Source organism: Raphanus sativus, chromosome 9 (assembly GCF_000801105.2).
Source record: "Raphanus sativus cultivar WK10039 chromosome 9, ASM80110v3, whole genome shotgun sequence".
NCBI classification, from domain to species: Eukaryota; Viridiplantae; Streptophyta; class Magnoliopsida; order Brassicales; family Brassicaceae; genus Raphanus; species Raphanus sativus.
Genome location: NC_079519.1, coordinates 35724702 through 35750835, shown reverse-complemented (window position 1 = coordinate 35750835; position 26134 = coordinate 35724702). Strand labels below are relative to the sequence as shown.

Genomic DNA, 26134 nt, shown 5'->3' with positions numbered 1-26134 from the left:
TTGAGGTCAGTTATAATAGATGTAACTGAGAAATTTGAAATGCCATAGTATATAGACCATAAGACACTTACAGTAAAGCCTCTATAAATTAATAATGTTGGGACTACATCAAAACTATATTTTTTATTAATTTATAGAGATTATTAATTTATCAAGATATTAACTGAACCAAAAATCAATTTAGGACTATGAAATTATATTAATTATAGAGATATTAGTTTATAGATTATTAATTTATAGAGGTTACACTATTTGGTAACCATGATGACACATCACCTCATTTTCAGTTGTCCCACATTATGTTGCATAAATATACATAACACTATATCATATAAGTATATGTCCATTAAATATGCATTTTGTAAGCGAGTAAATGAGGTGCAACAAGAAAGGTATATGTGTTTATCCGAACAGGTGCCCTTTGTGGTATGTTTGTCTTGGCTTGCTCTAATGGATTTCAAAATCTCAACCAACCAAAGTGGATGAGTCTTAACCAACATTTACTCTACACGTGGCAGACATATGGCCCCTAAAATCATATGGTTTCATGTCTAAAATAGCAATATCCCCTTCCGAAATGCACATCTAATTACCTACATGGCTACATCTAGTAACTTAGTAAGGCTCTATTAAAATATATAAAATTTAAGTATTCGATTTTTGTCATTAGAGTATTATTTTGGTTTTATTTGCCAAATAACTAAAGAAAATGGGAAATTAGATTTTGAGAGAGAGAGAGAGAGTAGAGAGAGATAGGAAGAAAAAGTAGGAGAGAGAGCAGCTTTAGTTAGTGAATTTGTAAAAAAAAATTATATAGGGTGAAATTTCCCTTATTCTTACATTATATATGGGAATAGTTACAATACTAATTACAATAGACACTTTATAATTGTAACACAAAAGTTCACAATATAAGATTCTACATGCATTGAATAATGATGGATACAAAGGCGGATCTAGAAAAAAATTTAATCAGAAACATCATATAAAAAAACATAAAATCCTTTTTGATAGGGATACTTTTACATTTTTCTTTACTTACTAATGATATTTGGTAAATTTAACGTAAATTACTAGAGAAAAAAATAAAAAAACAGTAGCGAGCATGTGATCCCATACCGCCGTGCTTGCATACGCCCCTGAATGGACATATATATTATGTTTAGCATATATAATTGTTATTACGGATGTGTTAGTAATGCAGAAACAAATGAATAAATACAATAAGTAAATGTCAATTCTTCTAAATAGACATTTTTTCAAGTTTTTGTCGCAAAAGATCTTTAAGGAGGAAAATGACCAAAGTTTTGATTTAATAGCTAAAATATTCTTATATCCTAGGTATATAAATACAAAAATAAATATTTTTTTCAAAGATATAGTTTTGAATTATATATTTTCAAATTTGAACTTTTTATAATTTTTTTGAAATTATTTTTCTGAAATATCTTTTTTTTTTTAAATTCGAAATGGTTTTTGAAACTATTTTTAAAAGTTTATATTTTCAAAAAATTTCAATATTTACTTATTTATTTTCTAAAATTTAAACCTCAATCCTAAAATTTCACCTCTTAACTTTAAACCATAAGGTATATATTCGTTACCTCTATGAATATAAATGTATATTTATATTTTAATGAAACATTAATTTGAGTCATTTTGATCTTTAGAGACTATATTTGTGACAAATTTATTTAAGATTGTTCTAAGATATCTCTCGTAAGTAAACTTGCATGCTTGCAAGTATGTTTGTATAACTGTTAATTTGCATGTCTGGGCATTTTGGGTATCGGTTCATTTCGGTTCGGTTATTTTGGGTATCATATAGTTAAGATAGGGGGTTAGAAGATCCATTTACAATTTGACTTATTTTCGATTTGGTTCGGGTAGTTCCGGATTTGGTTCGGTTCAGATAATAAAAGTAGGAACCAGAAAATACGCGGAAAAAAATTCTGTTCTCATTCGATTTCGGTTCGGTTATTTCGGTTAACTCGAATAATTTGGGTTAAATATCAGGTATTTTCGGTAAAATATCAAATAATTATGATAAAAAATTTGGATATTTCGGATTACTCGAGATATTTCAGATAAAAATATCTAAATACTTTCGGGTAGTTCGGTTACTTTGTAATAATTTAGTTTTCTTAAAATATTTTTGGAAAATTTAATAGATTTTTAAATTATATATATATATATATATAGTTTTGTTATATGTATATATAATTAATATTTTTATATATTCGGGTATCCGTTCGTTTCGGTTCTACTTCAGTTCATTTATTTGAGATATAGAAATATATGAACCATTTAGATATTTGAAAGTTTCTATCCGATTACGGTTTCGGGTTTTTTTGTTTGGTTTCTATTCGATTCTTCGGTTCGGTTTTTCTTTTCCCACGCTTAACTGTTTGTGTATAACTCTTATTGTCTCTTATTCTTCGTAACTCATATATAACTTTTATTGTGTTCAGTGGCGAACCCAAGAAAAAATTTGTGGGGGGTCAATTATATAATAAAAGCACATGGAAGGGATATCGAACCCGGGTCTGTGGGTTCATAGGTAGTGGTTTTAACCAAATGTGCCGCTTTCATCAATGATGTACAGCTGAACATTTTCGTTTATAGAATATTTGTGGTGTCAAGTGACACCATAACCCTCAACCTGGGTCCGCCTCTGATTGTGTTTATATAAACTTATTTGCAGCTTGCATTGCTTGCAAATCGTATAAGGTATATAATGCAAATACGTGTATATAACTGTTTTAAGACGCGAGTGACTGAAATAGAGTAACAAATTATGGAGAAAATTTTAAAGTTAGAAAAATTTAATTTTGAAGGAAAAATTTACTTTCTTTTATATTTTGAGAAAACAAGCTATAATTTGATATTTAAAACTTAAAACCTTTATTACGAAATTTCATATTATCACACTTTTTTTAGTTTTGTTTCTAAAAATTAAAATAAGATTAAAATTTTAAAAGATATTTTGTGAATTTTAGAGTTTTCTAAAAGTTTTGTTTGAAAATTATTAGTTTCTGATACAGTTTAGGTATTAAAATAGGTACAGTTTTGAAGTTTGTGTATTAAAATAAAAAGTAATTATTTAAAATATTAATATGGATGGAAAAAGTTTTAGTGTTAAAAAGATTTAACAAAAATTTAGTTGAGATACTTTTATGAAATTTTCTCTAATAAAATTACATGTATATGATACTGATTTTACCTAACTAGTTCCACGAAGACAGTCTTAGGATCTGGTATAAAAAGTGACTAATAAAGTAGGATGAATATAAATAGAAAAGGTATGATGGATATAAACAATTGTATTTTTAGTTTCTGTAGGGAATATATTGCATGATACTAACAGAATTTCATAATATTGTTGTTAGATAATAATTAAGGATAGCTCGATTAGCCTATGCCACAATCAAATTTATTAGAAATATACAACCCAATCATTATAGTCCTATGATAATAATAATATATATGAAGCATTTAGCCTTAAACTTTTAATTATTTTAGTTTATAAGGAAAATAATGTTTTTCCTGATTACATTCCATCCATGTTAAACTCCCGTGAGTCCTTCTATATTCTTGGACTGCTTCCTTATATAAACCCCAAAAACCTATTTCTTTTCATTCAATCCATAAACACATAAACCAAAGTTTTTAGCAAAAAAAAAAAAACACATAAACCAAAGTCTCATCTTCTCCTTCTTTTTCTGTGTCAAACAAAGAGAAACACATATCATACAAAATAAACAAAGATAAACATGATAACGAAAGAGAGTCAAAGGCTGAGAAGCATCACAATGATGCTTCTTATGGCAGTTCTGGTGTGGTCTGTAACTCTACAGACCTGCATTGCCAGAAAAGGAAGACATTGGCGACACCACCATAGCAGCTACTCCTCTTCCTCAGCCTTGTCCGATTCCTTGTCGAGCAAGAAACCGAAAAGCCACCACAATAGCCGTTCCCATAAGTCAAAACCACAACTAAAAACTCCGCCGCCAAAATCCGGCTCACCTGTCCTGCCACAACCACCACAAGTACAACAACCGCCACCATCACCACAAGTACAACCGCCACCACCACCAACACCTCTTCCGCTGCAGCCACTTGAAGGTTCTCAAGAATTCAATGTGCTTGATTTTGGCGCTAAGGGTGATGGCATGAGTGATGATACTGAGGTACAGATTCAAAACATTTCATTATCAAATTAAAAAGTTCAACCTATTGGTTCTTGATAAATTCAAGAATTTAATCTTCGCTTTCATTAACATTCTTTTAGAAAAAAGAAAAAAAAACAGAATGTGAATTACAGTTGAGAAGGTAACACGAGACAGAACAAGAAACAGAGCTAACAAAAAAGCTTTCTCTTTTTGTCTGTAAAGTCAATTAATTTTTTTTTATTTTCATATCAATGTTTTAATTCCGTTTAAAACCAAACAAAAAAAATATAGAGACGTGAGAACAAAGCTACTTAAGTTAAGAGGGGACCAGAATCTCTGTGATTTTCCTCCACAATTCTGTTTGGTGTGATAAATAAAATAAAATTAAAGCTTTACCATTATCTGCAGGCATTTGAAGCGGCATGGGCTTCTGCTTGCAAAGTGGAGGCGTCAACTGTGGTCATACCGCCTGACTATATCTTCCTCGTTGGCCCCATATCCTTCTCTGGTCCTTATTGTCAAGCAAACATTGTATTCCAGGTGAGAGTTACTCATCAAGATTCCAAAACAAAAATGTAAAAGAATGTACCCTTTGGGCTAATAAACATGTGCCTTTTGTTTTGCTGCAGCTGGATGGGATGATTGTAGCTCCTACGGACTCTGAGTCATGGGGAAGAGGGCTTATGTGGTGGATAGAGTTCACGAAGCTTAAAGGCATTACAATACAAGGAACCGGTGTTATTGATGGAAGAGGCACTGGTTGGTGGCAACAAGATAACCCTTTTGATTATCCTATCGATGATGACTTCAAGCTCATTGTCCCCTTGAATAATACGGTTCAAGAACGTCCTCCAATGCCGGTAAAACATCCACATCATACATGTCTTCATTCTTCACATTTAGACAAAAATCATCTAACACAACTCTGTTTTTGTTTTGACTTCACATGGCAGATAAGAAGTGAGCTTAATGGAATGCCAAGCATTAAACCAACGGTGAGATACCAAAAATAATTGAAATTGAAATGGTCAATATATGTATTTTACTACATGGTAAAAACTTCTATTTACCTTGGGTTTTCACGGTGCAGGCGCTGCGGTTCTATGGGAGTATTGACGTGACAGTGACGGGTATAACCATTCAGAACAGTCCTCAATGTCACCTCAAGTTTGATAACTGCGTCCAGGTTTTGGTTCATGACGTGACCGTTTCTTCTCCCGGAGACAGTCCAAACACAGATGGGATTCATCTTCAGAACACTAGAGATGTCATGATTCACACTAGCACACTAGCTTGCGGTACAAACACATTTAAATTAGTCAAAGACATCTTTAAAACTCTTCGAAAATCGGTGAAACTGATTCCTCTGTTTTCGCAGGAGACGATTGTATTTCGATTCAAACTGGCTGCTCCAATGTGTATGTTCGCAATGTGAATTGTGGACCAGGACATGGAATCAGCATAGGGAGTCTTGGTAAAGACAGTACCAAAGCTTGTGTCTCCAACATAACAGTCAGAGATATAGTTATGCACAACACAATGACCGGTGTCCGGATCAAGACCTGGCAGGTAATAAACAATAAATCATTTTACATAAAAGCAAAAATTAAATGAGTGAAATCTCAATTAGCTTCAATGTGTTAATGCAGGGAGGTGTAGGATCAGTGAAAGGAGTACTATTCTCAAACATTCAACTCACAGAAGTTCAGCTTCCAATAGTGATAGATCAATTCTACTGTGATCACAGCAAATGCAGGAACCAGACTTCAGCAGTTGCCGTGGAAGGAGTCACTTATGAGAAGATACGAGGCACTTATACAGTAAAGCCTGTGCATTTTGCTTGCAGTGACAGTTTCCCTTGCGTAGATGTGCAATTATCAGGCATAGAGCTAAAACCAGTGCAGCTACAATACCACATGTATGATCCCTTTTGCTGGAAAACATATGGATTGCTAAATTCGCCAACGGTTCCACCGATTGATTGCTTACAGATTGGGAAGCCGGCGAGAAATGGAGTCCATACAGATCATGATATATGTGTGTGACGACCAGCAGGGAGATATGTAGATGTAAAATGTTACAGAAAAAAAAAAACTATAAGTACTTACATACATATTACAATTAGCTGCATAATTGATTTTTTTTTTTCTGTTGTGTGGAGATCTAGTGTTGTGGAGTGTTTAGAAGGTTAAAAGGCTTTTTCCTTGTCTTAAGCGAGAAATCAAAAACAAAAAAGAAACTGCATCATTGCTTTGTTGAAGCAGTGCATGGATATTAACTGTTTGTATCAGATATATAGTTTGATTTATGTAAAACTATGATTTTTCATCCACAAGATTTGACCTTCTGCTCTGAGATTACTAGAACTTTTGAAAAAATTAACAAGGGCTTAATTCTAGGCTCTTCTGAGTAATGAGATTTGGAGTTTTTCATTGGTTGCAACAAGTGTCATCGTGATTTGGATATTGTTTCTTGGTGCTAACAAAGAAAAAGCAAAAATCACCAATTGCATAGTTCTTAGAAGGACTTACCACATAATAGATTTAATCTTCAGCTTTGAGATAAACGAGGAAAAAAAATTCCCAAATTTGCGGGAGAATTAGTTAGGGGTTTAATTTCGGCTTCTTGTTCATCTTAGTTTTGAGAGTTGACACCGTCTGCTCCAACCATAAAACTTTAGCAGCAGAAGTAGCAGATTTGATCTTCTCCTTGTTGAGTTCAGCTATGAGATTCTTGTTGTGTTGCTCAAGTTCTTGGATACGGGAAGCATCAGCTGTTTTCTTCCTTTCCAAGGTAATCTCATCAAGCTTTTCCTTCAACCAGTCTAGCTTGAACCCTGTCTCTGTTAGATCCACCAACTCGGTGCGAGTGTTGCTTAGCTCAGTCTCGGAGAAGCTATGTGGAGGCTTGTCCAGTTTCTCGATGAGCTTGAGGAGGAGATTCATGTATGTCGTCTTCACCAATTGGCTCTTTGGTTTGAAATTCAAAGCAATGTCCGGGTGCATCACGAAAATCCAACTTACTTGACTAACCTGTCAAGCAAGAACTTCTTCTTATAACAGATAGAGAAAGAAAGGAAGAAACAGCAACAAGAAGCATACGCATAATCACACCTGAGAATAAAGAACTTGGAAACCACTAACATCCATAGTCTCGTTCCCAGTTACTTCTGCCTCATTAACAACTTCAAGTACTTGGACTTGGACTTTAACTATCAGTTTGTTGTTCTCCAGAAACCCTTTTTCTTGAAGCTTTTTAAGAGTCAAGGCCTTTGGCTTTCCCCATGACGTGACCTGAGCGCAGAACACATGGCTGATAAAATGTATGAATTTAGAGAGTAGTTGTGGTGATTTAACAAGAATAGTGTGAGAATCAAAGTGATAAACCAAGAGAGAGAGAGAGAGAGAGAGTTTGCAAGATAAGAGAGAAGTGAGGAATTATATTTCCTTAAGTTAATTTGTTCATACAAATACAATATAAATAGACTCAGATCTAGATCTAAATCTGAAATTTGAATTTCAAATTTTAAACAACCCAACCACTGCTTCTTCTTCCTCCAAAACACTGTTTGGGCGAGTTACTGTTTGCTATATTTCTCAAGTCTGCCTAACTTCTCAAGTCCAGCAGTTACTTCTCAAGTCTGGCACTCAAGTCTGGCACTCAAGTCTGCCTAACTTCTCAAGTCCAGCAGTTACTTCTCAAGTCTGGCACTCAAGTCTGGCACTCAAGTCTCAAGTCTGCCAGCTTAATTCTACTTCATGTCAACACTTATTCTTACTCTTTTATTCTCTTCATGTCAACACTCCCCCTCAAGCTTGACCATATGAAACAAGTCAAGCTTGGAAGCCATGAAGCAATCCCTCATTAAAACCTTAGCTAGGCAAAACCCAATGGGATAAAATCCAAGCCAAGGAAAAAGAGTAGATCACTTCATGGAGGAGAGATCAGTGACATGAGATATCTATGAGTCCCATCCTTGGATGGATGGACTCACACACCTTAGTACTTGCTGCCTTTGTGAAGATATCAGCTAGCTGGTCTTCACTTCTTGTGTAGCATGGAAGAATCACTTGCTGCTCCACTGCTTGTCTCACCTTGTGGCAGTCTACTTCTATATGTTTTGTCCTCTCATGGAAGACTGAGTTGGATGCAATGTGTATTGCAGCCTGGTTGTCACAGTGCATAGTCATTGGTGTGTTGATCTCGATCCCCAAGTCTTTCAGCAGCCCTTTGATCCATATCAGCTCACTTGTAAGCTTCCTCATTGATCTATATTCTGCCTCAGCACTTGAACATGACACCACCTTCTGCTTCTTGCTCTTCCATGTGACCAGGTTCCCTCCAATAAAGGTGCAATAGCCTGTGGTTGATCTTCTATCAACTCTGTCTCCAGCCCAATCAGCATCACAATACCCAACCACTTCAGTGCTCTTGTTACATGCCATCCATACTCCTTGACCAGGTGCCTCTCTTAGGTATCTTAAGATCCTCTCCACCATGTTCCAGTGATGCACCTTAGGAGATCCCATGTGTTGGCTTACTTGATTCACAGCAAAGCACACATCAGGTCTGGTGATGGTTAGATATATGAGCTTGCCAACCATTCTTCTATACTTCTTGACATCTTTGAATGGAGTAGCTTCATACTCCCCCTCTCGCAGCACTTTGTAGCCCTCTTCCAATGGTGTTTTGGCTTGTCTACTTCCAAGGTTTCCTGCCTCATTTAAAATGTCAAGTGTGTACTTCCTTTGAGATAAGAAGAGCCCCTCTTTAGAGCGGCATATTTCAATCCCAAGGAAGTACTTCAATTCTCCCAAATCCTTAATATCAAAGGCATTTTTAAGAAAAGATTTAGTTGAGAGGATACCTTCCTTGTTGCTACCAGTGATGATAATATCATCAACATATACTAGGATCACCACAATACCTTGCTGGCTGGTTAGAGTGAAGAGAGTGTGATCAGCCTCTGATTTTACAAATCCTCTCCCATTGAGAGTGGTGCTCAGCTTGTGATACCAGGCTCTTGGAGATTGTTTCAAGCCATAGATGGCTTTCTTTAGTCTCAAAACATTTCCTGGTTTCACCATGTCTTCTAGGCCAGGAGGTGGTCTCATATACACTTCATCCTCCAACTCTCCTTGTAAGAAAGCATTCTTCACATCCATCTGCCACAGATCCCACTCCAAGTTGACAGCAAGTGATAGAACAACTCTTATGGTATGCAGCTTGGCCACTGGTGCAAATGTGTCTAGGTAGTCTTCACCATACACTTGAGTATATCCCCTTGCAACCAGTCTTGTTTTCCTCCTTTCTGGCTTCCCATTAGCTCCATACTTGATGGTAAACAAGAGACGACTTGTCACTGCCTTCTTGCCCTTGGGAAGTTCAGTCTCAAACCATGTATTATTCCTGATCATAGCTCCCATCTCATCACCAACTGATGCTCCCCATTCTTCATGTAGCATAGCCTCTTCATATGTCTTTGGGATGTACTCCTGATCAAGCTCACTGATAAAGACTTGATGGTCCTCTGGATATTGTGCAAGTGAGCACACGGCACTGATAGGATGAGCTACTGCCTCAGCATTGAAGTATACTCTTGGTTTCCTTACTCTTGTACTCCTTCTAGGTTGTATCTGCTCAGGTTGTACTCGTGTACTCCTTCTAGGTTGTATATGCTCAGGTTCAGCTTCATTGACTCCACTTGGCTCTCCCATTTGTACCTCAGCTTCTGATCTCTCATCTTGATCATGAGATACTGAGCTCTCTTCAGGTTGAACTTGCGTAGGCTGCTCAGTTCTATCACCCCCTTCATGATCAAGATGAGTGATCTCAACATCCTCCACTGTTTCTTCTACAGCTTGTGTTGGAACCTCTTTGACCGGGGCTGGTGAGTTTGGTAAACTGATTCCAAGCCTCTCCATAATAACTCTAAGGTTATTAGCTCTGTCTGAGGCAGATTGAGACAGATTCTTTAGTTCTTCCCAACTCCTTTCAGCATAATACCCTTTTGATTCCAGGAACTTAACATCCTTTGATACTAGGACCCTCCTTGTCTCTGGAACATAGCACTTGTATCCTTTCTGATGTGTAGAGTAGCCAATGAACATTGCCTTTGTGCTTTTAGCTTCTAGCTTGTTTCTTAGCTCTCCTGGAACAAAAACAAAACACACACACCCAAATACCCGCAAATGGTCTATAGATGGTTTGTTTTTGTTTAGTACCTCATATGGTGTGGAATCAAGAAGGACTCTTGTAGGTGTGCGGTTGATCAAGTAAGTAGCAGTAACCACTGCATCTCCCAAAATCTTTTAGGGACATTGGCGTGAAACATGATACTCCTGGCCACCTCCATAAGATGTCTATTCTTTCTTTCAGCTACACCATTTTGTTGTGGAGTGTAAGGGCAGCTAGTTTGTTGTATAATCCCATGTGCAGCTAAGTGTTGTTTGAAAGCTGTGCTAGTATATTCACCACCATTATCTGATCTAAGAATTTTAATCTTGACATTGAAATGGTTAGTAATATAATTTTGGAAATTCTTAAAAGCTTCTAGCACCCTATCTTTAGATTGTAACAATGTGATCCAAGTATACTTAGATTTTTCATCTATGAATGTCACAAAATATTTATGATGATCTCTTGATGCACATGGGGCAGTCCACACATCAGAATGTATTAAATCAAAGCAATTATCATAGATAGTCTTGGATTTAGGAAAAACACTTCTACAATGTTTTCCTAAGATACAAGCTTCACAATCACTTTTAAAATTAATACTAGGCAACATGATGTTCAAAGCATGAGAGTGAGGATGTCCTAATCTAGCATGCCACATTACATCTTTAGGAAATTCAGAAACAGAAACAAAAGCACTAGATAAATCAGAAGTTGGTCTCGTATCCTCAAGCAAGTACAAGTCTCCCTTGGTAACACCTTTTCCAAGCAACTTACTAGAATCAATATCCTGAAAATACACACTGTTAGGAGTGAAAGTAATTTGACAATTCAAATCAGTAGTGACTCTCTTAACAGATAACAGGTTTGAGGCAAATGTAGGCATGTAGAAAGCTTTAGAATCTTTATCAAATAGCCTAAGATCTCCTACACCTTTTATTGGGATTTTGTCACCATTTGCTATCATCACATTACCTATCACCGGTTCTATGTTTTTAATCAGATTCAAATCACTAATCATATGATGAGAAGCACCAGAGTCTATTATCAAAGGTTTAACTGATTTTAAAACATTTAAAATATCACCAGCAGTGTGAGAAGCATTAAGAGAGATCCCAAGGGTTCTAGAGATACCAGATTCTTTTAGGGCCTTGATGAGAGTTTCCAAGTCAGATTTCTTGAAGAATTCATCTAGGTTGGTCCTTGGTGTGGTGTACACTGATGTTGAAGCCATAGCACTTCCTCCACCATGATTGTTGTTGGAGCAGACTGAGTTTGGAGTTGTTGGCTCAACTCCATCTGCTGAGAAGTTGGCTCTTGCAGCCTGGTACTGAGTTCTTGTCTCCTTGAACTTGTTTGGCTTCAGGTGGGGATGTAGGATCCAACACTTGTCTTTTAGATGACCTTTCTTCTTGCAGTGGTCACAGATCAAGGACTTTCTATCTTCTTGTTTGTAAGCAGCTTTGTTGGCGACCACTTCTTCAGCTTGATGAGCCATGCTCAAGTCTCCCTTGCTTCCAAATAGGCTTACAGACCCCTCTTCCTTCTGGATTTGAGCACAAACATCATCTAGATCAGGAAGCTTATCAGCCCTTAGGATATGTTTGATGAGACCTCCATAGGATGAGTTGAGTGTGAGCAGCATCCCAAAGACTTTATCTTCTTCACGCCTGGCTAAGAGGATATCCGAGTCCACAGTGTGAGGTCTTAATATCTCCAGCTCTGCCCAAAGAGATCTGAACTTGCCAAAGTGGGGCTGAAACTCCACATCTCCTTGACTGAGACCATTGAGGGCTTTCTTTACTTCAAAGACCTTGGTCAGGTTAGAGACATTCCCATAAACCTTGTAGAGAGTATCCCACAGTTGCTTGGTAGTCTCACAGTATGAGTAAGACTCCATAATTGCTGGTTCAAGTGAGCTAAGGAGGACTGAAAGCACCATGAGATCTTCTTGTTCCCATTTATCTTCATCAGCTACCACCATCTTCTTTCCATCTTCTCCTTGGACATTTTGTTTTGGAGCTGCTGCTGTTGTAGCATACTTCCATAAACCTTTTCCTCCAAGGGCTCTCTTCACCATCCTGGCCCAGAAGAGATAGTTAATCCCTTTCAAGGTCACAGGTATGTTGAGATGTTTGTTGTTGTTGCTGTTTTCTTCCATCTCTCTTTCAAATCACCAAGAACAGGAGAGAGAAAGTTAAGAACAGAGATGAATTGAAACAAGAACAGAGTTTGCGGAAGTAAAAATAGGTTTCAAGAGCTTTGTTGCTCTGATACCATGATAAAATGTATGAATTTAGAGAGTAGTTGTGGTGATTTAACAAGAATAGTGTGAGAATCAAAGTGATAAACCAAGAGAGAGAGAGAGAGAGAGAGTTTGCAAGATAAGAGAGAAGTGAGGAATTATATTTCCTTAAGTTAATTTGTTCATACAAATACAATATAAATAGACTCAGATCTAGATCTAAATCTGAAATTTGAATTTCAAATTTTAAACAACCCAACCACTGCTTCTTCTTCCTCCAAAACACTGTTTGGGCGAGTTACTGTTTGGGCGAGTTACTGTTTGCTATATTTCTCAAGTCTGCCTAACTTCTCAAGTCCAGCAGTTACTTCTCAAGTCTGGCACTCAAGTCTGGCACTCAAGTCTGCCTAACTTCTCAAGTCCAGCAGTTACTTCTCAAGTCTGGCACTCAAGTCTGGCACTCAAGTCTCAAGTCTGCCAGCTTAATTCTACTTCATGTCAACACTTATTCTTACTCTTTTATTCTCTTCATGTCAACAATGGCAATATTCTGTATATATGAAATTTTAATAAAATTTCTTAGCAAATGTTTGTGGCACCTAAAATCTCGGATCAGGCCTTGTGTCTGATTGGTTAACTTACCATCTGTTTTGTGGATTTCTTTGCCGGATTGGTTCAACAGAACAAAGGAATATTTAGCTCGCCTTTTCCATCCAAGTTGCAATGATCCAGAATTTGCAACATGAAGGTATAGACCCAAGTGATCTTCAATACCATTTCCCTTGGGATAAACCTTTGCATACCTGAATAAAAAAAAGGGTAGAAACATATTTAACTTACGTTTTTTAATTTGAATCTTGACAACAGGATAAATATCAAAAACACACATGAAACATTTCATTTACCATTGGCAGCCTCCACTTGAGAATGTTGGGGATGAAATCACAGCTTCCTTCTCTAAGAAGTTATCTATCTCAAACGTGAAACTCGTCGGCTTATGATCCTCCATTTATCTACAAAAACACTTCTCTTAGGCTTTTTGTACCTCGAACAAAAAGGCGACCCTCCCACAAACATGTCAAATAAGTTGTACCAAAAACCGACAGTACTTTTACAAACTTATAGATTATAATAACTAAGATATTACTGAAAACTCACTAAGTAAAAAAGCATCAGCTTCCAAAGTAAATAAACATGTATATGAGTAAATGACTAGTTCTCCAGACAAATATTCTCATACGTCATAATTAACATCCATGAGTTTTAGCGTTTTTTGTACTATCTCCGAAGAATTCAACTGAAAACTTACAGGTCCAATGCAACGAAACAAAATTTTGAAATCTAATGCAAACTGAAGGAAGAAAGGAAGCAGCAAGAAATTTGCTAAATATCAACACACAATTTGTTTTGAGCTTCATTCTACAAAACTCATCATAACTCACCACACGTAATATACAGATAAATCAAAGTTAAAAACAACTAAAACAACAAACGAAGAGAGGATCTAACCTTACCAGATCATAAAAAATAACGTGGGTGAAAGCCAAATCGAAATCGAAAACAAAAGGAACACCTCAGGGAAACAAAAACAAATGACTCACCACGTAGCTCCTATAGTTATTCAAAGAATCTGATTTCTAAACCGAAGCAGAGATGCAAAAACCCCCACCACGAAGCTTCCAAGTTTGAATCACCTCACAGAGTGCAGAGGAGAAAAGATTTAGGGTTTAGTTTTATAAAGAGTCAGCACATGGTTAAGTGTTGAATCAAAGACCAAACCAAGTGACAAAACCAAACTTATTGTACCGAGACTAGTGGTTTTGACCCAAATAAAACTTAAGTTAACTTATGCACTTATGAAATTGGAACTTAATGGTTTGTGTACGCTATTTAAAATTATAAGCTAAACCGGTATGTAATGAAACCTGAATTACAATTGGGTGCTCTACCGGCATGTAATGAATCGGTTACTTGGTAAACTATATAATTTTCTTTTGAACCAAAATATTAAAAGTGGTCGATATTTTCTATTACCACACCTTTAATGATTGACTCTATGCAAATAATAATCTATATTATAATAGAGGAGTTGAGACTCTCTCTTGCTCATATTTATGGGTCCCACCTACTTCTTTTATAATATTATATATATATATATATATATATATATATATATATATATATATATATATATATATATATTTGGATATGTTAAGATACCATTTGATTTTCGGTGCGGATTAGATTCGATTTTTTAGATTTTTGAAAAATAGTCCTATTCGGATATTTAGACCGGGTCCAACCCGGTTGGATACCTTATTTTGAGTCAGTTCGGATAAATACTTCGGATATGGATATTATGCTCAACCGAGCCTAGACTAGAATATGATAGGGATAATTTGGTCATTTACTGATAAATTATTGTGCTTGCTAGTTGCAACACTTACGTGTTTCTCTATATATCTGCTAATGTCCCATTGGACAGTACAATTTGAATTTGGGTATAAACTTCATAACTCAGGTTTACAGTCATTTATAATTATAAACAATACGTATTTGAACGTCTTCTTTGTCTGGGGAAACAAGTAACAACTGAATACCAATTAGGTTCTAGAACCATGCAAGCATGCGTTATCCGGAATTAACTAACTAATTAAATAATGTATTAATATGTTTCTTTCTTTTTATGCCATATATAGGACTAAGGAACACCGACTGGTTCTGCTAGTGATTGGTGATAGAACGTCCCAATCCGCCACAGTGGATTAGATATCTAGGGATCTGAAACTATATTTCCTATTTAGACGATTCAGTGTAACGTATTCTTTAACATATTAACTCAGAGGATGATTTTAAGAAACAGTTGGGAGGATAATAACAAAGAATCAAAGGATAAATTATGGTATATATGTATAAAAATGCGGGAATTTCAGCACCAAAAAAAATTCATAACCATAGAGTTCTTTAACAAAAAAAAAACAAAGTAATAAAACGTTTCTTAGTCTGATAATTAATAGTCGGATCACCTACGCCGAGTTCCACTCTTATTCCAAGACCAAAACACACTCTTGAAGAAGGAAGCTTTAGAAGAAGCAGAATTGGGCTCGTTGATCAGCTTATTTTTGAGTTCGGAGACCTTTTTCTCCAATATCAAAACTTTATCAGCAGACTTTATCTTCTCCTTGTTCAGTTCAACTTTCAGATTCTTGATGTGTTCCTCTAGTTCTTGGACTCGAGTACCATTAGCATCTTCTTTCTTTGTCTCCAAGGAAATATCATCAAGCTTTTTATTCAACCAGTCTAGCTTGAACCCTGCTTCTGTTAGATCGATTAACTCGCTGCGAATGTTGCTTAGATCAGTCTTGGAGAAGCTATGTGGAGGCTTGCCCAGTTTCTCGATGAGCTTGAGGAGGAGATTCAAATATGTTGTCTTCACCAGTTGGCTCTTTGGTTTGAAATTCAATGCAATGTCCGGGTGCCTCACGAAAAGCCAAGACACTTGAAAAGCCTGTCAAACAATCTTATCATATCTAATCCAAAAAATAAACAACAAGCATTCGTGTATATCATACCTGACGATAGAGAACTTGGAAACCACTAAGATCCATAGTCTCGTTCCCAGTTACATCTCCTTGATCAACAACTTCAAGTACGTTTACTTGAACTTTAACTATCAGTTTGTTCTTCTCCATGAACCCTTTTTCTTGAAGGGTTTTAAGAGTCAAGGCCTTTGCAAATCCCCATCCCGTGGCCTGTGAGCAGAATACATTGCACCATTCTGTAAGACAAAAATAGAGAGTCTGAGTAGTTAGTAAATGTTTATGGCACCTAAAATCTCCGGATCCGGCCTTGTGTCTGATTAGTTAACTTACCAGTTGTTTTGTGGATTTCTTTGCAGGATTGGTTCAACAGAACAAAGGAATATTTAACTCGCCTTTTCCATCCAAGTAGCAGTGATCCAGAATTCGCAACATGAAGGTATAGAGCTAAGTGATCTTCAATACCATGTCCTTTGGGATATACTTCAACAAACCTTTAGAAAAAAGAGAAACAGACGATTTGTGAAATCTAGGAGGTGAGGTAAATATTACAACACACATAATCCTTTTATTTACCATTCACAGCCACCGCTTAAAAAATTTGGAGAGTGTATGAAATTTTCCTTCTCGGTGAAGTTATCTATCTCAAACGTGAAACTAGTCTGCTTTTGATCCTCCATATTCTCTCCAAAAACTATCCCTTATGCTTTGTTAGAGCAAAAGACCTTGCTCATAAACTTGTTTTATACTTCTGAAAACCCTAATTAAATACATATAATGAATATATTCCTTCCATAATCCTAATCAAGATTGTAATTATAATTAGGTAGTTTGTTGAAATAAATTTTATTAGATAAGCGCACCAAAGACACATATATCCAACAATAGTAAGTAATAAATAATTGATAACAAACTAGAGGTTAAACCAGATTTGTACACTTTCTATATCCAACAATGTTTAGACTTTAGAGAACGAGCTGCTTAACCAGTTTCTCTCAATAATCGAAAATGGGCATAGATTTGTTTGCAAGTTAATACTGTAGTTTTTTAGTCACCAGTTGGCTGACAAAAAAAAATAACCAGTTGGACCCAAAGTTCAAATTTACACCTAATGTTGAGTTTTGGTGAAATTTTCTCGTTTTTGTATGATTTTCGAAAAAGTATTAAATTTATTCTCTTCTTAGATTTTAATGTTTTGTTACTTTTCAAAACCCTGATTAAATAAAAATACTCAATAAAAACCTTGGTGAAACCCTAATCAAGGTTATTATAAGTTTGATGAAATAAATTAAATCACTTAAACCTACCAAAAAAGAATCTATCAAATAATATTAATAATGATAATTGATTAAAAAATTAGATCAAGATAAACGGGATTTGTACCCTTATATTATCCAACGATGTTTATAAGAGATCGAGCTGGTTCGCCGGTTTCTTTAAATAATCGAAGATGGGCATAGATTTGTTTGCAAGTCTAATAGCATTTTAATCACTAGTTGACCTCAAAGTCCAAACCAAACTTTATACCTATGATGAGTTTTGGTGAATTTTCTCATTCGGCATGATTTTGGGAATCTATATCAATATTTGCAAATTAATTTGTCGCATTCAAATTCTTACGTTAAAATTTATAGCAGCTAATGCCGATGATATCATTAATTAATTATTATATTTATTTTTTTAACTCGAAATTTATTAAATCTTTTATAATGAAAACATCATGGATTACAAAAACAGGCAGGAAATATTGATTATTAATTATTATATTTATTTATTATGTACTTGATTTTTAGTTATAGTTCTGCGAAGTGATTTTTCAAGTTTGAGCTTTCACATTAAACATTAGAGTAGTTAAAATTAATAATACCCTTAATTAACTATTATATGTATTTATTTATGTAGTTAATTTTTAATTTTAATAAAAGTTGTCAAAAGAAAAAAATGTATGATAATATTTTTCCTTTGATGTTACCTAATCGTGTTTGATATTATCTTTGATATTATCTGATGATGATCATCATTACTTATATTTTTTTTGTAAAAATAAATTAAAATAGCAAGATACATATGCGTTATATATTTATCTACTAATAAAGGAAATATTTTATCTACTAATAAAGGAAATATTGTTATTATTATCTTAATTCTCCATTTTCTAAAAGTTTTTTTTCTAAGTTATCATCAACTTTATTTTATTTTATTTACTTTGTTATTATTTTAGTTTTGTATTTATGAAATCTTTTGTAGTTTTCCAGACATTGTCTGAGAACTGATTTGTTATATGTCATACACACCACTTTGAATTAATTGTGACATTAATATTTATATTTAATGTTATTTATATTTTTGGTAACATTTTAGAATATAGTAATAATTAATAGATCATTATTAATATAACAATAAATAATATTCTCTTTGTTTTATAATAAGTGTCATTTTAGCTTTTTCTATTACATAAAAAATATTACTTTACAATTTCAGTGAAAATTATACTTAATTACAGTTAAAAATTAATTGTAAACTAGATTTATTTTATAAATAATTTTATTATTTCAAATATTATTAGTCAAATTGACACTTACTTAGAAAAAGAAGGAGTAAAATAGTTAATAGAAATAATAATTTAAATTTTTTGATTATGATCATTTTTAGTTATCACCATATTGTTGACGTTGTGATAATCTAGAAAGTCACTCTTTACGTTCTGGATATTTTTGAAGAATCTAACGTATCATATTTATCAGGAATTTGACCAATCATTTTATCATCTTCTAACTCAAAAGAACAGTCATGAAAATATCTATATTATTAAAAGAGAAGTACACATATAAAATTTCTCTTAGTTTTCAGTTTTATTTACACTTCTATGCCACTGATATTAAAAAAATATTTCCTATTTTAATGCTGTTTTTTTTCCATTTTAACTAATGTGTTTTCCAAAATTAAATTTGAATTAAATACACAATTAAATAATATTTCATATATTAATGTTTTGTCTTTTCCACTTACATTAATGTGTTTTCTAAGATTAAATTTGAATTAAATACACTTCATTAACTTCTCAATTAAAACAATCTCAAATTCAAAAAAATACATTTTTATTGGACAAACAATTCATGGAAATTATAATATCAACTCTTCATTGAACAAATCTGAACGAAAAAGTATTATCAAATTTGAACTGAAACTAAATAATATCCAAACGGATTTACCATTTTGGTATCTAGAGAACCATAACTAAACCTTATCCGAACGAAATATTTCGGATATCCGAATGTATTTAATTCATATTTATATACTTCAATATGTTAGCTATTTTTCGAGTTAATATCTAACTATTTTAAGTTGATTTAAAATATAAAAAATAGTCAAAAGTAAACATCTAAAGTAGATAAACAATAATCAAAACACCAAAATACTTAAATATATATATTTATTCTTCATCCAAATATTCAAGTTAAATTTATTTTAATTTTTAATTTAGGTACTTTAACTTATACATGTTATATTTTTTAGATTTAAGGATATATAAAGATATATAAATTTTTAAAATTTAAAAATAATTTAAACGGGTTATCAAACCCGCAAAGATCTAAATCAAACCGGAACCAAAGTTTATAAATATCCGAATAGAGTTAGAATCTTTAAACTCGAAAATATCAAATCCGAATAAATTTTAACCGAATTCGAGTGGATACCTAAATACTTATCCCTAACTTAGTCAATATAAAACGATCAAATATTATAAATATATTATTTAGTATAAATAAATAAAAATTAAAATTGAAAATTAATACCCGTATGGCCGCACGGATCAAAATCTAGTTTTATTTATTTATGGCGTTATACATATTTTTAATACATATTAACGTCTTGAACATCATAGTCCAATAATAAGGACGAATTCCTTCGTACATCCAAATTGCAAGTTTAAATTCGATTGCAGAGAACTAAATCATGATGTATATGGACATCACATGGATATAGATTCATGTTTTATGACGCATTTGCATATCATGAAAAAAGATCTATCTGTGGAATGCATTTTTTTTTTGGAATCAGTATGGGTCTGGAATCCTCCTAGGTTAATAAAAAGAACATATTAACAGTCGCAATTAATTCCAGAGTTAAAAGGGCTTCTATGGTTGTCAAAAAAAAGGGGCTTCTATGAAAATAACTCAGAACTATAAAATTGAAACGCACGTGTATCTCGCGTTTCGCCTTATCTTATCTCATCGTCAAACGTTCTTAATAGAGACAGGCGCGCCAAGAGATTACGTCCACTTCCTCTGATTCTCCAAACCTTCAAGCTTCTTCTCTCTCTCTCAAAGAATTCAATTATTTACTCTTTTTAATTAAAAATATATATTTTATCTTTACTATTGTCAAAATCCATGCGATAGAATCTTTAGTCTATCTTCATCATCACTCATCATCATCTTTCTCTGTCTATAGCTTCTTCCTCTCCAATGTCTAACTCCAAGGAACTCGGCACCGCGAGCCGCCGTATCTCCGTCGTCTCAAATCATCTCATCCCCGTCGAACCGGTTCCAACTGGCGTTGACTCATTGGATCTCTCAACTGCTTCGTCGATGAATGACAAGTACCATAAGGTCCACGGTGAAGTGCCGACTCACCAAGTCGTTTGGAGAAAAGCTGATCTCGTCGGTGACGACGGAGAAACAAAAGAGTTCGTTGACATTATATATGAGAAAGCCGTCGGGGAAGATATCGCGAAGGTTTGAACTCTCTCTCTCTAGTGTGTGGTTTTTTTCTTCTCGGTTGAATAGTGTTTGGTTATGTAGATTACTATAAACCGGCCGGAGAGAAGAAACGCGTTCCGGCCTCAGACTGTGAAGGAGCTTATGCGTGCGTTTAACGACGCTAGAGACGATAACTCTGTAGGTGTCATCATACTCACCGGCAAGGTAAATTAGTTAGTTATGAGCTTTGTCTAGCTTAGGCCCAATGAAACATTTGCCTTAGGCAGCTGTCAAAATTTGAATGATCTCATTTGTCTCCAAATTGATTGAAAATATATATATGTATTTGATCAATAGTTTTGTTTTTTATAATTTCAAGTCCCATAAATGTCAGGACTGACCCTAGGCTATAAGAGCTTTTTGTGTTGAGTCTTGGGAGTTTGATGAAAAAAGAGTTCCTCTGTTTTAGATTGTTTGTTAGTGAAATGATTGTTCTGAATAGTTGTGTTGATTTGGTTTAGGGAACGAAAGCGTTTTGCAGTGGTGGTGATCAAGCGTTGAGGACATCAGATGGTTATGCTGATCCCAATGATGTTGGTCGACTTAATGTCCTTGATCTCCAGGTATGTTCTTTGATTTTCAGTACTAAAATAAAAGCTCAGGTTATCTTAGTCTTAGTAGGATTAGTGTATTTTTGTAACTTTGTTTCTTATCTTCATACTCAGGTTCAAATCCGGAGACTGCCAAAACCAGTAATTGCAATGGTAAGCACTTTAATACAATTGCTGGTTTAATCTATGCATATTTTTGTAACTATGTCTTTTTTGATGCCTAATATAGGTTGCTGGTTATGCTGTTGGAGGAGGACATATCTTGCACATGGTCTGCGATCTAACCATTGCAGCCGACAATGCTATTTTTGGTCAGACGGGTCCTAAGGTTCTCCCTCTAGCCTATTTTTTCAACTTTGTATGTTACAGTGAAGTAGAGAGCAGAGTTGATACTAATCCTCATATGTATCGACTTTCTGTCTGCAGGTTGGAAGTTTTGATGCTGGTTATGGAAGTTCAATCATGTCTCGTCTGGTAATAACTCGATACAACTGACTAATAAATACTGCCATGCAACAAACACCACAGGCTGATCAAACTGTCTGAAAAAAAAAAAAAAAACAGGTTGGTCCTAAAAAGGCACGAGAAATGTGGTTCATGACGAGATTCTACACAGCTTCGGAAGCAGATAAAATGGGACTCATCAATGCAGTTGTACCGGTAAAGTTAATCAGTAACCCATATATAATGTTATCACATCTTTATAAAATATAGCGTTCTTAACTGAGACATGTTTTTTTTTTGTTCCAGCTAGAGGATTTGGAGAAAGAAACTGTGAAATGGTGCAGAGAAATCTTAAGGAACAGCCCTACTGCAATCCGTGTGCTTAAGGCAGCACTCAATGCGGTCGATGATGGTCATGCTGGACTTCAGGTTCTATAGCCTTTTCCACCTACTTATTTAGTCCTATTCAAATCTGCCAAATCTAAGCCACAAATCGGTATTAATTTCATTAATATACTTTTCTTCTTGGACTTTGTTTGGTACAGGAGCTAGGAGGTAATGCGACCCTCTTATTCTATGGAACCGAAGAAGGTATAGAAGGAAGAACGGCTTATATGCAACGCCGCCCACCAGACTTCTCTAAGTTTTCCCGTCGACCTTGAACTCACTACTAAGCTAAGTTCAGGTGTTTTCCATACAAATATTTGTCCTCATTTCAGTCAAATCCCTTTGTTTTGTTTGCCAATTTAATTCCAGACTTCAACTATGATAAACGATGAAGAATAATAATAATAATCCATCAAAACTTCATTTGAATTCACACAAAAAAAAACAAACATTGATGATCAAGCTTGGACGTTTGTTTGATACACTTCAGGCATATTACTGCCTCCCATTTTTTGCTTTAGATAGGCAATGAGATAGAGAAAAATATAAAACAGATTGAAGCATACATAGACAGCTAACAGAAGTTGAGTCCAAATAAACAACAAAAGAGATTTAACACAGAGATACAACATAAACAAGAAGCTTAGTAGCTTAGCGTTACCGCACAAAAGAACATGAACATAGCCAAAGTAAGACAGAAACATGCAACTCGTTCAGCGATCTCCGAACCCTGAAGTTTGGTCAACAATAGCAGCCACAACGTCCTTAGACTCCTTCAAGAGCTTCACACTCTTCTTCAGCTTCTCTCTCTTGCTCGCCACCGAGGGAGACTCTTCCATCATCCTCTCAACTCCTCCACCTCCTCTAGGATCCACCATCTCCGCCACGATCTCCTTCTGGAACTGTGTGTTCACGAGATTCTTCACCGAGAACTGAAGATAAAGGGCAAGATTATCCACGATCCTCCTCAAGACAATCGTCCAGTACGATGTGATCCTCATCTTCATGTCAAACGCTTGCTGCAATAAATGAGCGTGATACTTCCTAAGATGCGAGATCTTAACATTACCAAATTCAGTTAGAGAGAAGCTCTCAGGTTTTTTCACATCGTGCAACACAGCATGTATGAAGTTTTGCTGCGCAGCTGTCTTCTCTGTCCATGTCTTCATGTACTCAGGGTTACATGTGTAATCAGTTAACTTCTCCATCTCAACCAACCATCTCAGCCACCCTGTTCACAGCCTGCTCCTTCATCTTGGTGATCAGATTGCGACCAGCTCGTTTGATGGAAGACTGTACCTGTGGGAAGTTTTCAGAATACTTGGAAAGTACTGATATGAGAACACCTTCAATGTAGTCCCATATCTTCCTGATGAACTCAACCGGCTTCATATGAATAACATCCACATGATGTGAGAGGATAGCCAAGAATGCTGATCTAGGAATGAAGTTAGGAAGGCCAACACATTTGCATTCATCAAGAATCTTGATTTCTTCCATCAAGAACTCAGTAACAACATCCACTGGCTTTGCTTGCAGATTGTCTGAAAACTGGCTCAACATTTCAGCCAAGCGAGCAGTAGAATGCATCTTTGGCTCATCTGGGAACTCTGAGAAATCACCTTGGATGAGGATCTTTAGTAGAGACTCTTTTGCAGAACCAATGATGTCCATCAGTGTCATCAATGCTTCTCCGGTGGAAGCCATTACCATTGGCAGCTTGTTCAGCTCCAGCACGGCAGTCTCCATCTTCATGTTTATCTTTCTAACAATCTCAGGCAAGCATCTGCCGATCATTGTTGCCTGGATTAGCATTAGCTTCTGAGCTAACACAGGTATGCCCACAATGTCCTCATCAATCAAGCTTAGCATTGGATGAGTCCTGAAAAGCAGCTCTTCTTGCATCCTCGCTTCTTCGTATGTCTCTTCTCCAATCCGGTTTCTAACACAGACATAACCAAGTCCAATGCTCACATCATCTGCTGTCACTTTCTGTAAGAGACCTTCGGGAGCCATGTCTGCTTTGGTGACAACAGCCAGAGTCCTTTCACCAGTTTTGTCAACTTGTCTTGACATGCGAATGGACTCACAGGTTGTGAAGTCAACGGTTGCTGACAGAACATTGAGGATGATGGATTCTTGAGGCGCTATGTACTTCATGATCATCGCAGAGATCTGCTCATAGATGTTCTCTGGCTGTCCGTTCACTGGAACACGAGTTATCCCAGGAAGATCAACCATGGTAATGTCTGGAACTCCAACCTTCTTCACATGAAGCGTCAGGGGAGCGTCTGAAACCCCTTTACCAGATCCTGCAACATAAGTTAAGTACATAATCAAGACATACTCGGTTAAGTCTCTATCATAAATTACTAAAGTTTCATCAGAAAACAAAATTAGTCTACCAGCATTAAAACATATATAATATCCCTTAAGTCCATCTAAGAGTTTACAAACTCATACAGCATATCTTGATATATGTATTAAGTTATATGTGCATATGTAGTTACAGGGGCACTGTATAAGAAGCTAGATCGTTTTGTATGTGCATGTTTCAAGCCCCAACATATTTAACAGTAAGGAAGAGAGAGAGGCAGGATATACCAGCTATAACATCAGTTGCAGAAGAAATAGCTTCAGCAATGTGTTCCTCATCCGTATGAACAACTTTGTCACTGTACTCTAGCCAGATCTCAGGTTCAGTGCTAGAACTTTTCTGGAGTCTCATCACAAGAGGAACCCTAGTGCAGATTCCTTGCCCACGAGGCAAACTGATCCCTGCCAAGGACTCCAGAACACTCGACTTCCCCGAAGACTGGTCTCCAACAACAACAATGGTGGGAAGCTCGATCCCTTCTTTCATTACATTAAGGTTCCTTAGCCTGTCAACAGTGTCTAGCAACGGCCTGATTCGGTCATTGTAAGAAGACACAATCGGTGCTTCAATGGGGACAACAACTTTTTTGTCATCAGGGTTTGTCTCCACAATAGCAAGAGATGAACTCTTTGAGACAGCTGCCTGCTTCTTGCTACTTTTCATTTTCTCAAGACAGAAGAGACGAGTTGAAGAAGATGGACACAGAAAAGAGAGGTTAGATTCTGTTTGGAGAACTGCGAATATATAGATAGAGAGATATTTAAGTTGCTTGTGTATGAAAGATCATGATTGTATACGTCAAATATATTTTCAAGTTATAAGTTATTTTAATTGGGAATAAAATCGTTGCCAAGTAATTTGTCTTTAGAGATTAGTTTGAGAAAAACCAGAATACTAGTTATGTTTTGGCTTATTTCAGAGGAATATAGTTCCATTGCAAATATTAGTAGAGAATATTATAGTTTGTGTGCATCAATCAATCAATCAGTCGAACATGTGGCTTTGTGGTAGCGAATATCTGACTGAGAAGTGAAAGAAGTAATGTTTTGAGATGACTAAACGTAACGAGCAGAAGAAACAACTCCGTTGGGAAGGGAAAGAGCAGTCATGACTCATGATTACATCTACAACTCTTTAAAGCAAGGCTACTAAATCTCATCCACCATTCTCTAGTAAATTCGTAACCACGTTTTATTGTCATTATATTACTGCAATAATATCAAAAGATATACAAGTTTTAGGTTTTCTAATGTAAGTCTTATTTAGTATCTACCATTCTCAAGTAAATCCATAACCACGTTTTGTTGACATACAAAAAAAAACTATAGTCACAGTCATTGTCATAGTTACTAATGCTAATGTATAACTTTTAAATATAGGTGCCTTATGGAAAGCTAATGTCATAGTAACTAAAACTTGAAATGCTAATACATAATAAAGTCATTACAATTTAATAGTCATCTAGAAAATTTAATATTT

General features: G+C 35.4%; 5 protein-coding genes and 1 long non-coding RNA gene across 6 annotated transcripts; 2 read left to right on the top strand and 4 right to left on the bottom strand.

The window, feature by feature from the left end:
* The first annotated feature begins 3637 nt into the window (after positions 1–3637).
* LOC108832979 (polygalacturonase At1g48100) lies at positions 3638–6432 on the top strand. Its single transcript, XM_056995479.1, has 7 exons — positions 3638–4190; positions 4581–4712; positions 4802–5032; positions 5126–5167; positions 5263–5470; positions 5551–5741; positions 5822–6432. The coding sequence occupies exons 1-7, from the start codon at positions 3774–3776 to the stop codon at positions 6215–6217; spliced, it is 1617 nt and encodes a 538-aa protein (XP_056851459.1). The 5' UTR covers positions 3638–3773; the 3' UTR covers positions 6218–6432.
* A 230-nt stretch (positions 6433–6662) lies between these two features.
* On the bottom strand, positions 6663–7599 carry LOC108838746 (MATH domain and coiled-coil domain-containing protein At2g42470-like). The gene is made up of 2 exons (XM_018611625.2): positions 7286–7599; positions 6663–7204 (listed from the first exon to the last, which is right to left on the bottom strand). The coding sequence occupies exons 1-2, from the start codon at positions 7319–7321 to the stop codon at positions 6776–6778; spliced, it is 465 nt and encodes a 154-aa protein (XP_018467127.2). The 5' UTR covers positions 7322–7599; the 3' UTR covers positions 6663–6775.
* A 5641-nt stretch (positions 7600–13240) lies between these two features.
* LOC130500419 (uncharacterized) lies at positions 13241–14328 on the bottom strand. Its single transcript, XR_008939051.1, has 3 exons — positions 14196–14328; positions 13500–13607; positions 13241–13397 (listed from the first exon to the last, which is right to left on the bottom strand). It is a non-coding gene; the product is annotated as an uncharacterized LOC130500419 (long non-coding RNA).
* A 1191-nt stretch (positions 14329–15519) lies between these two features.
* On the bottom strand, positions 15520–16871 carry LOC108826905 (MATH domain and coiled-coil domain-containing protein At2g42470-like). The gene is made up of 4 exons (XM_018600248.2): positions 16710–16871; positions 16467–16627; positions 16167–16372; positions 15520–16102 (listed from the first exon to the last, which is right to left on the bottom strand). The coding sequence occupies exons 1-4, from the start codon at positions 16811–16813 to the stop codon at positions 15617–15619; spliced, it is 957 nt and encodes a 318-aa protein (XP_018455750.1). The 5' UTR covers positions 16814–16871; the 3' UTR covers positions 15520–15616.
* A 3528-nt stretch (positions 16872–20399) lies between these two features.
* On the top strand, positions 20400–22701 carry LOC108826976 (1,4-dihydroxy-2-naphthoyl-CoA synthase, peroxisomal). Its single transcript, XM_018600319.2, has 9 exons — positions 20400–20872; positions 20939–21061; positions 21358–21459; positions 21562–21600; positions 21677–21775; positions 21874–21921; positions 22012–22107; positions 22198–22320; positions 22437–22701. The coding sequence occupies exons 1-9, from the start codon at positions 20603–20605 to the stop codon at positions 22551–22553; spliced, it is 1017 nt and encodes a 338-aa protein (XP_018455821.1). The 5' UTR covers positions 20400–20602; the 3' UTR covers positions 22554–22701.
* Positions 22702–22799: 98 nt separating this feature from the next.
* LOC108832977 (dynamin-related protein 4C-like) lies at positions 22800–25425 on the bottom strand. Its single transcript, XM_018598685.2, is given in 3 exon segments — positions 22800–23498; positions 23500–24590; positions 24883–25425. Coding segments are annotated over 3 exon segments (2034 nt in total). The 5' UTR covers positions 25319–25425; the 3' UTR covers positions 22800–22991.
* Positions 25426–26134: the final 709 nt, after the last annotated feature.

Excerpts from the sequence above, each read along its gene's own strand:
- LOC108826976 (XM_018600319.2), top strand. The coding sequence starts at position 20,603 with ATGTCTAACTCCAAGGAACTCGGCACCGCGAGCCGCCGTATCTCCGTC. Across the intron at positions 21,601-21,676 it reads CAAAACCAGTAATTGCAATG|GTTGCTGGTTATGCTGTTGG; the intron begins GTAAGCACTTTA and ends TGCCTAATATAG. Across the intron at positions 21,922-22,011 it reads GTTCAATCATGTCTCGTCTG|GTTGGTCCTAAAAAGGCACG; the intron begins GTAATAACTCGA and ends AAAAAAAAACAG.
- LOC108832979 (XM_056995479.1), top strand. The coding sequence starts at position 3,774 with ATGATAACGAAAGAGAGTCAAAGGCTGAGAAGCATCACAATGATGCTT. Across the intron at positions 4,191-4,580 it reads GCATGAGTGATGATACTGAG|GCATTTGAAGCGGCATGGGC; the intron begins GTACAGATTCAA and ends CATTATCTGCAG. Across the intron at positions 5,168-5,262 it reads TGCCAAGCATTAAACCAACG|GCGCTGCGGTTCTATGGGAG; the intron begins GTGAGATACCAA and ends TTCACGGTGCAG.
- LOC108826905 (XM_018600248.2), bottom strand. The coding sequence starts at position 16,813 with ATGGAGGATCAAAAGCAGACTAGTTTCACGTTTGAGATAGATAACTTC. Across the intron at positions 16,628-16,709 it reads TTAAGCGGTGGCTGTGAATG|GTTTGTTGAAGTATATCCCA; the intron begins GTAAATAAAAGG and ends TTTTTTCTAAAG. Across the intron at positions 16,103-16,166 it reads TCCAAGTTCTCTATCGTCAG|GCTTTTCAAGTGTCTTGGCT; the intron begins GTATGATATACA and ends ATTGTTTGACAG.
- LOC108838746 (XM_018611625.2), bottom strand. The coding sequence starts at position 7,321 with ATGGATGTTAGTGGTTTCCAAGTTCTTTATTCTCAG. Across the intron at positions 7,205-7,285 it reads TCCAAGTTCTTTATTCTCAG|GTTAGTCAAGTAAGTTGGAT; the intron begins GTGTGATTATGC and ends CTTGCTTGACAG.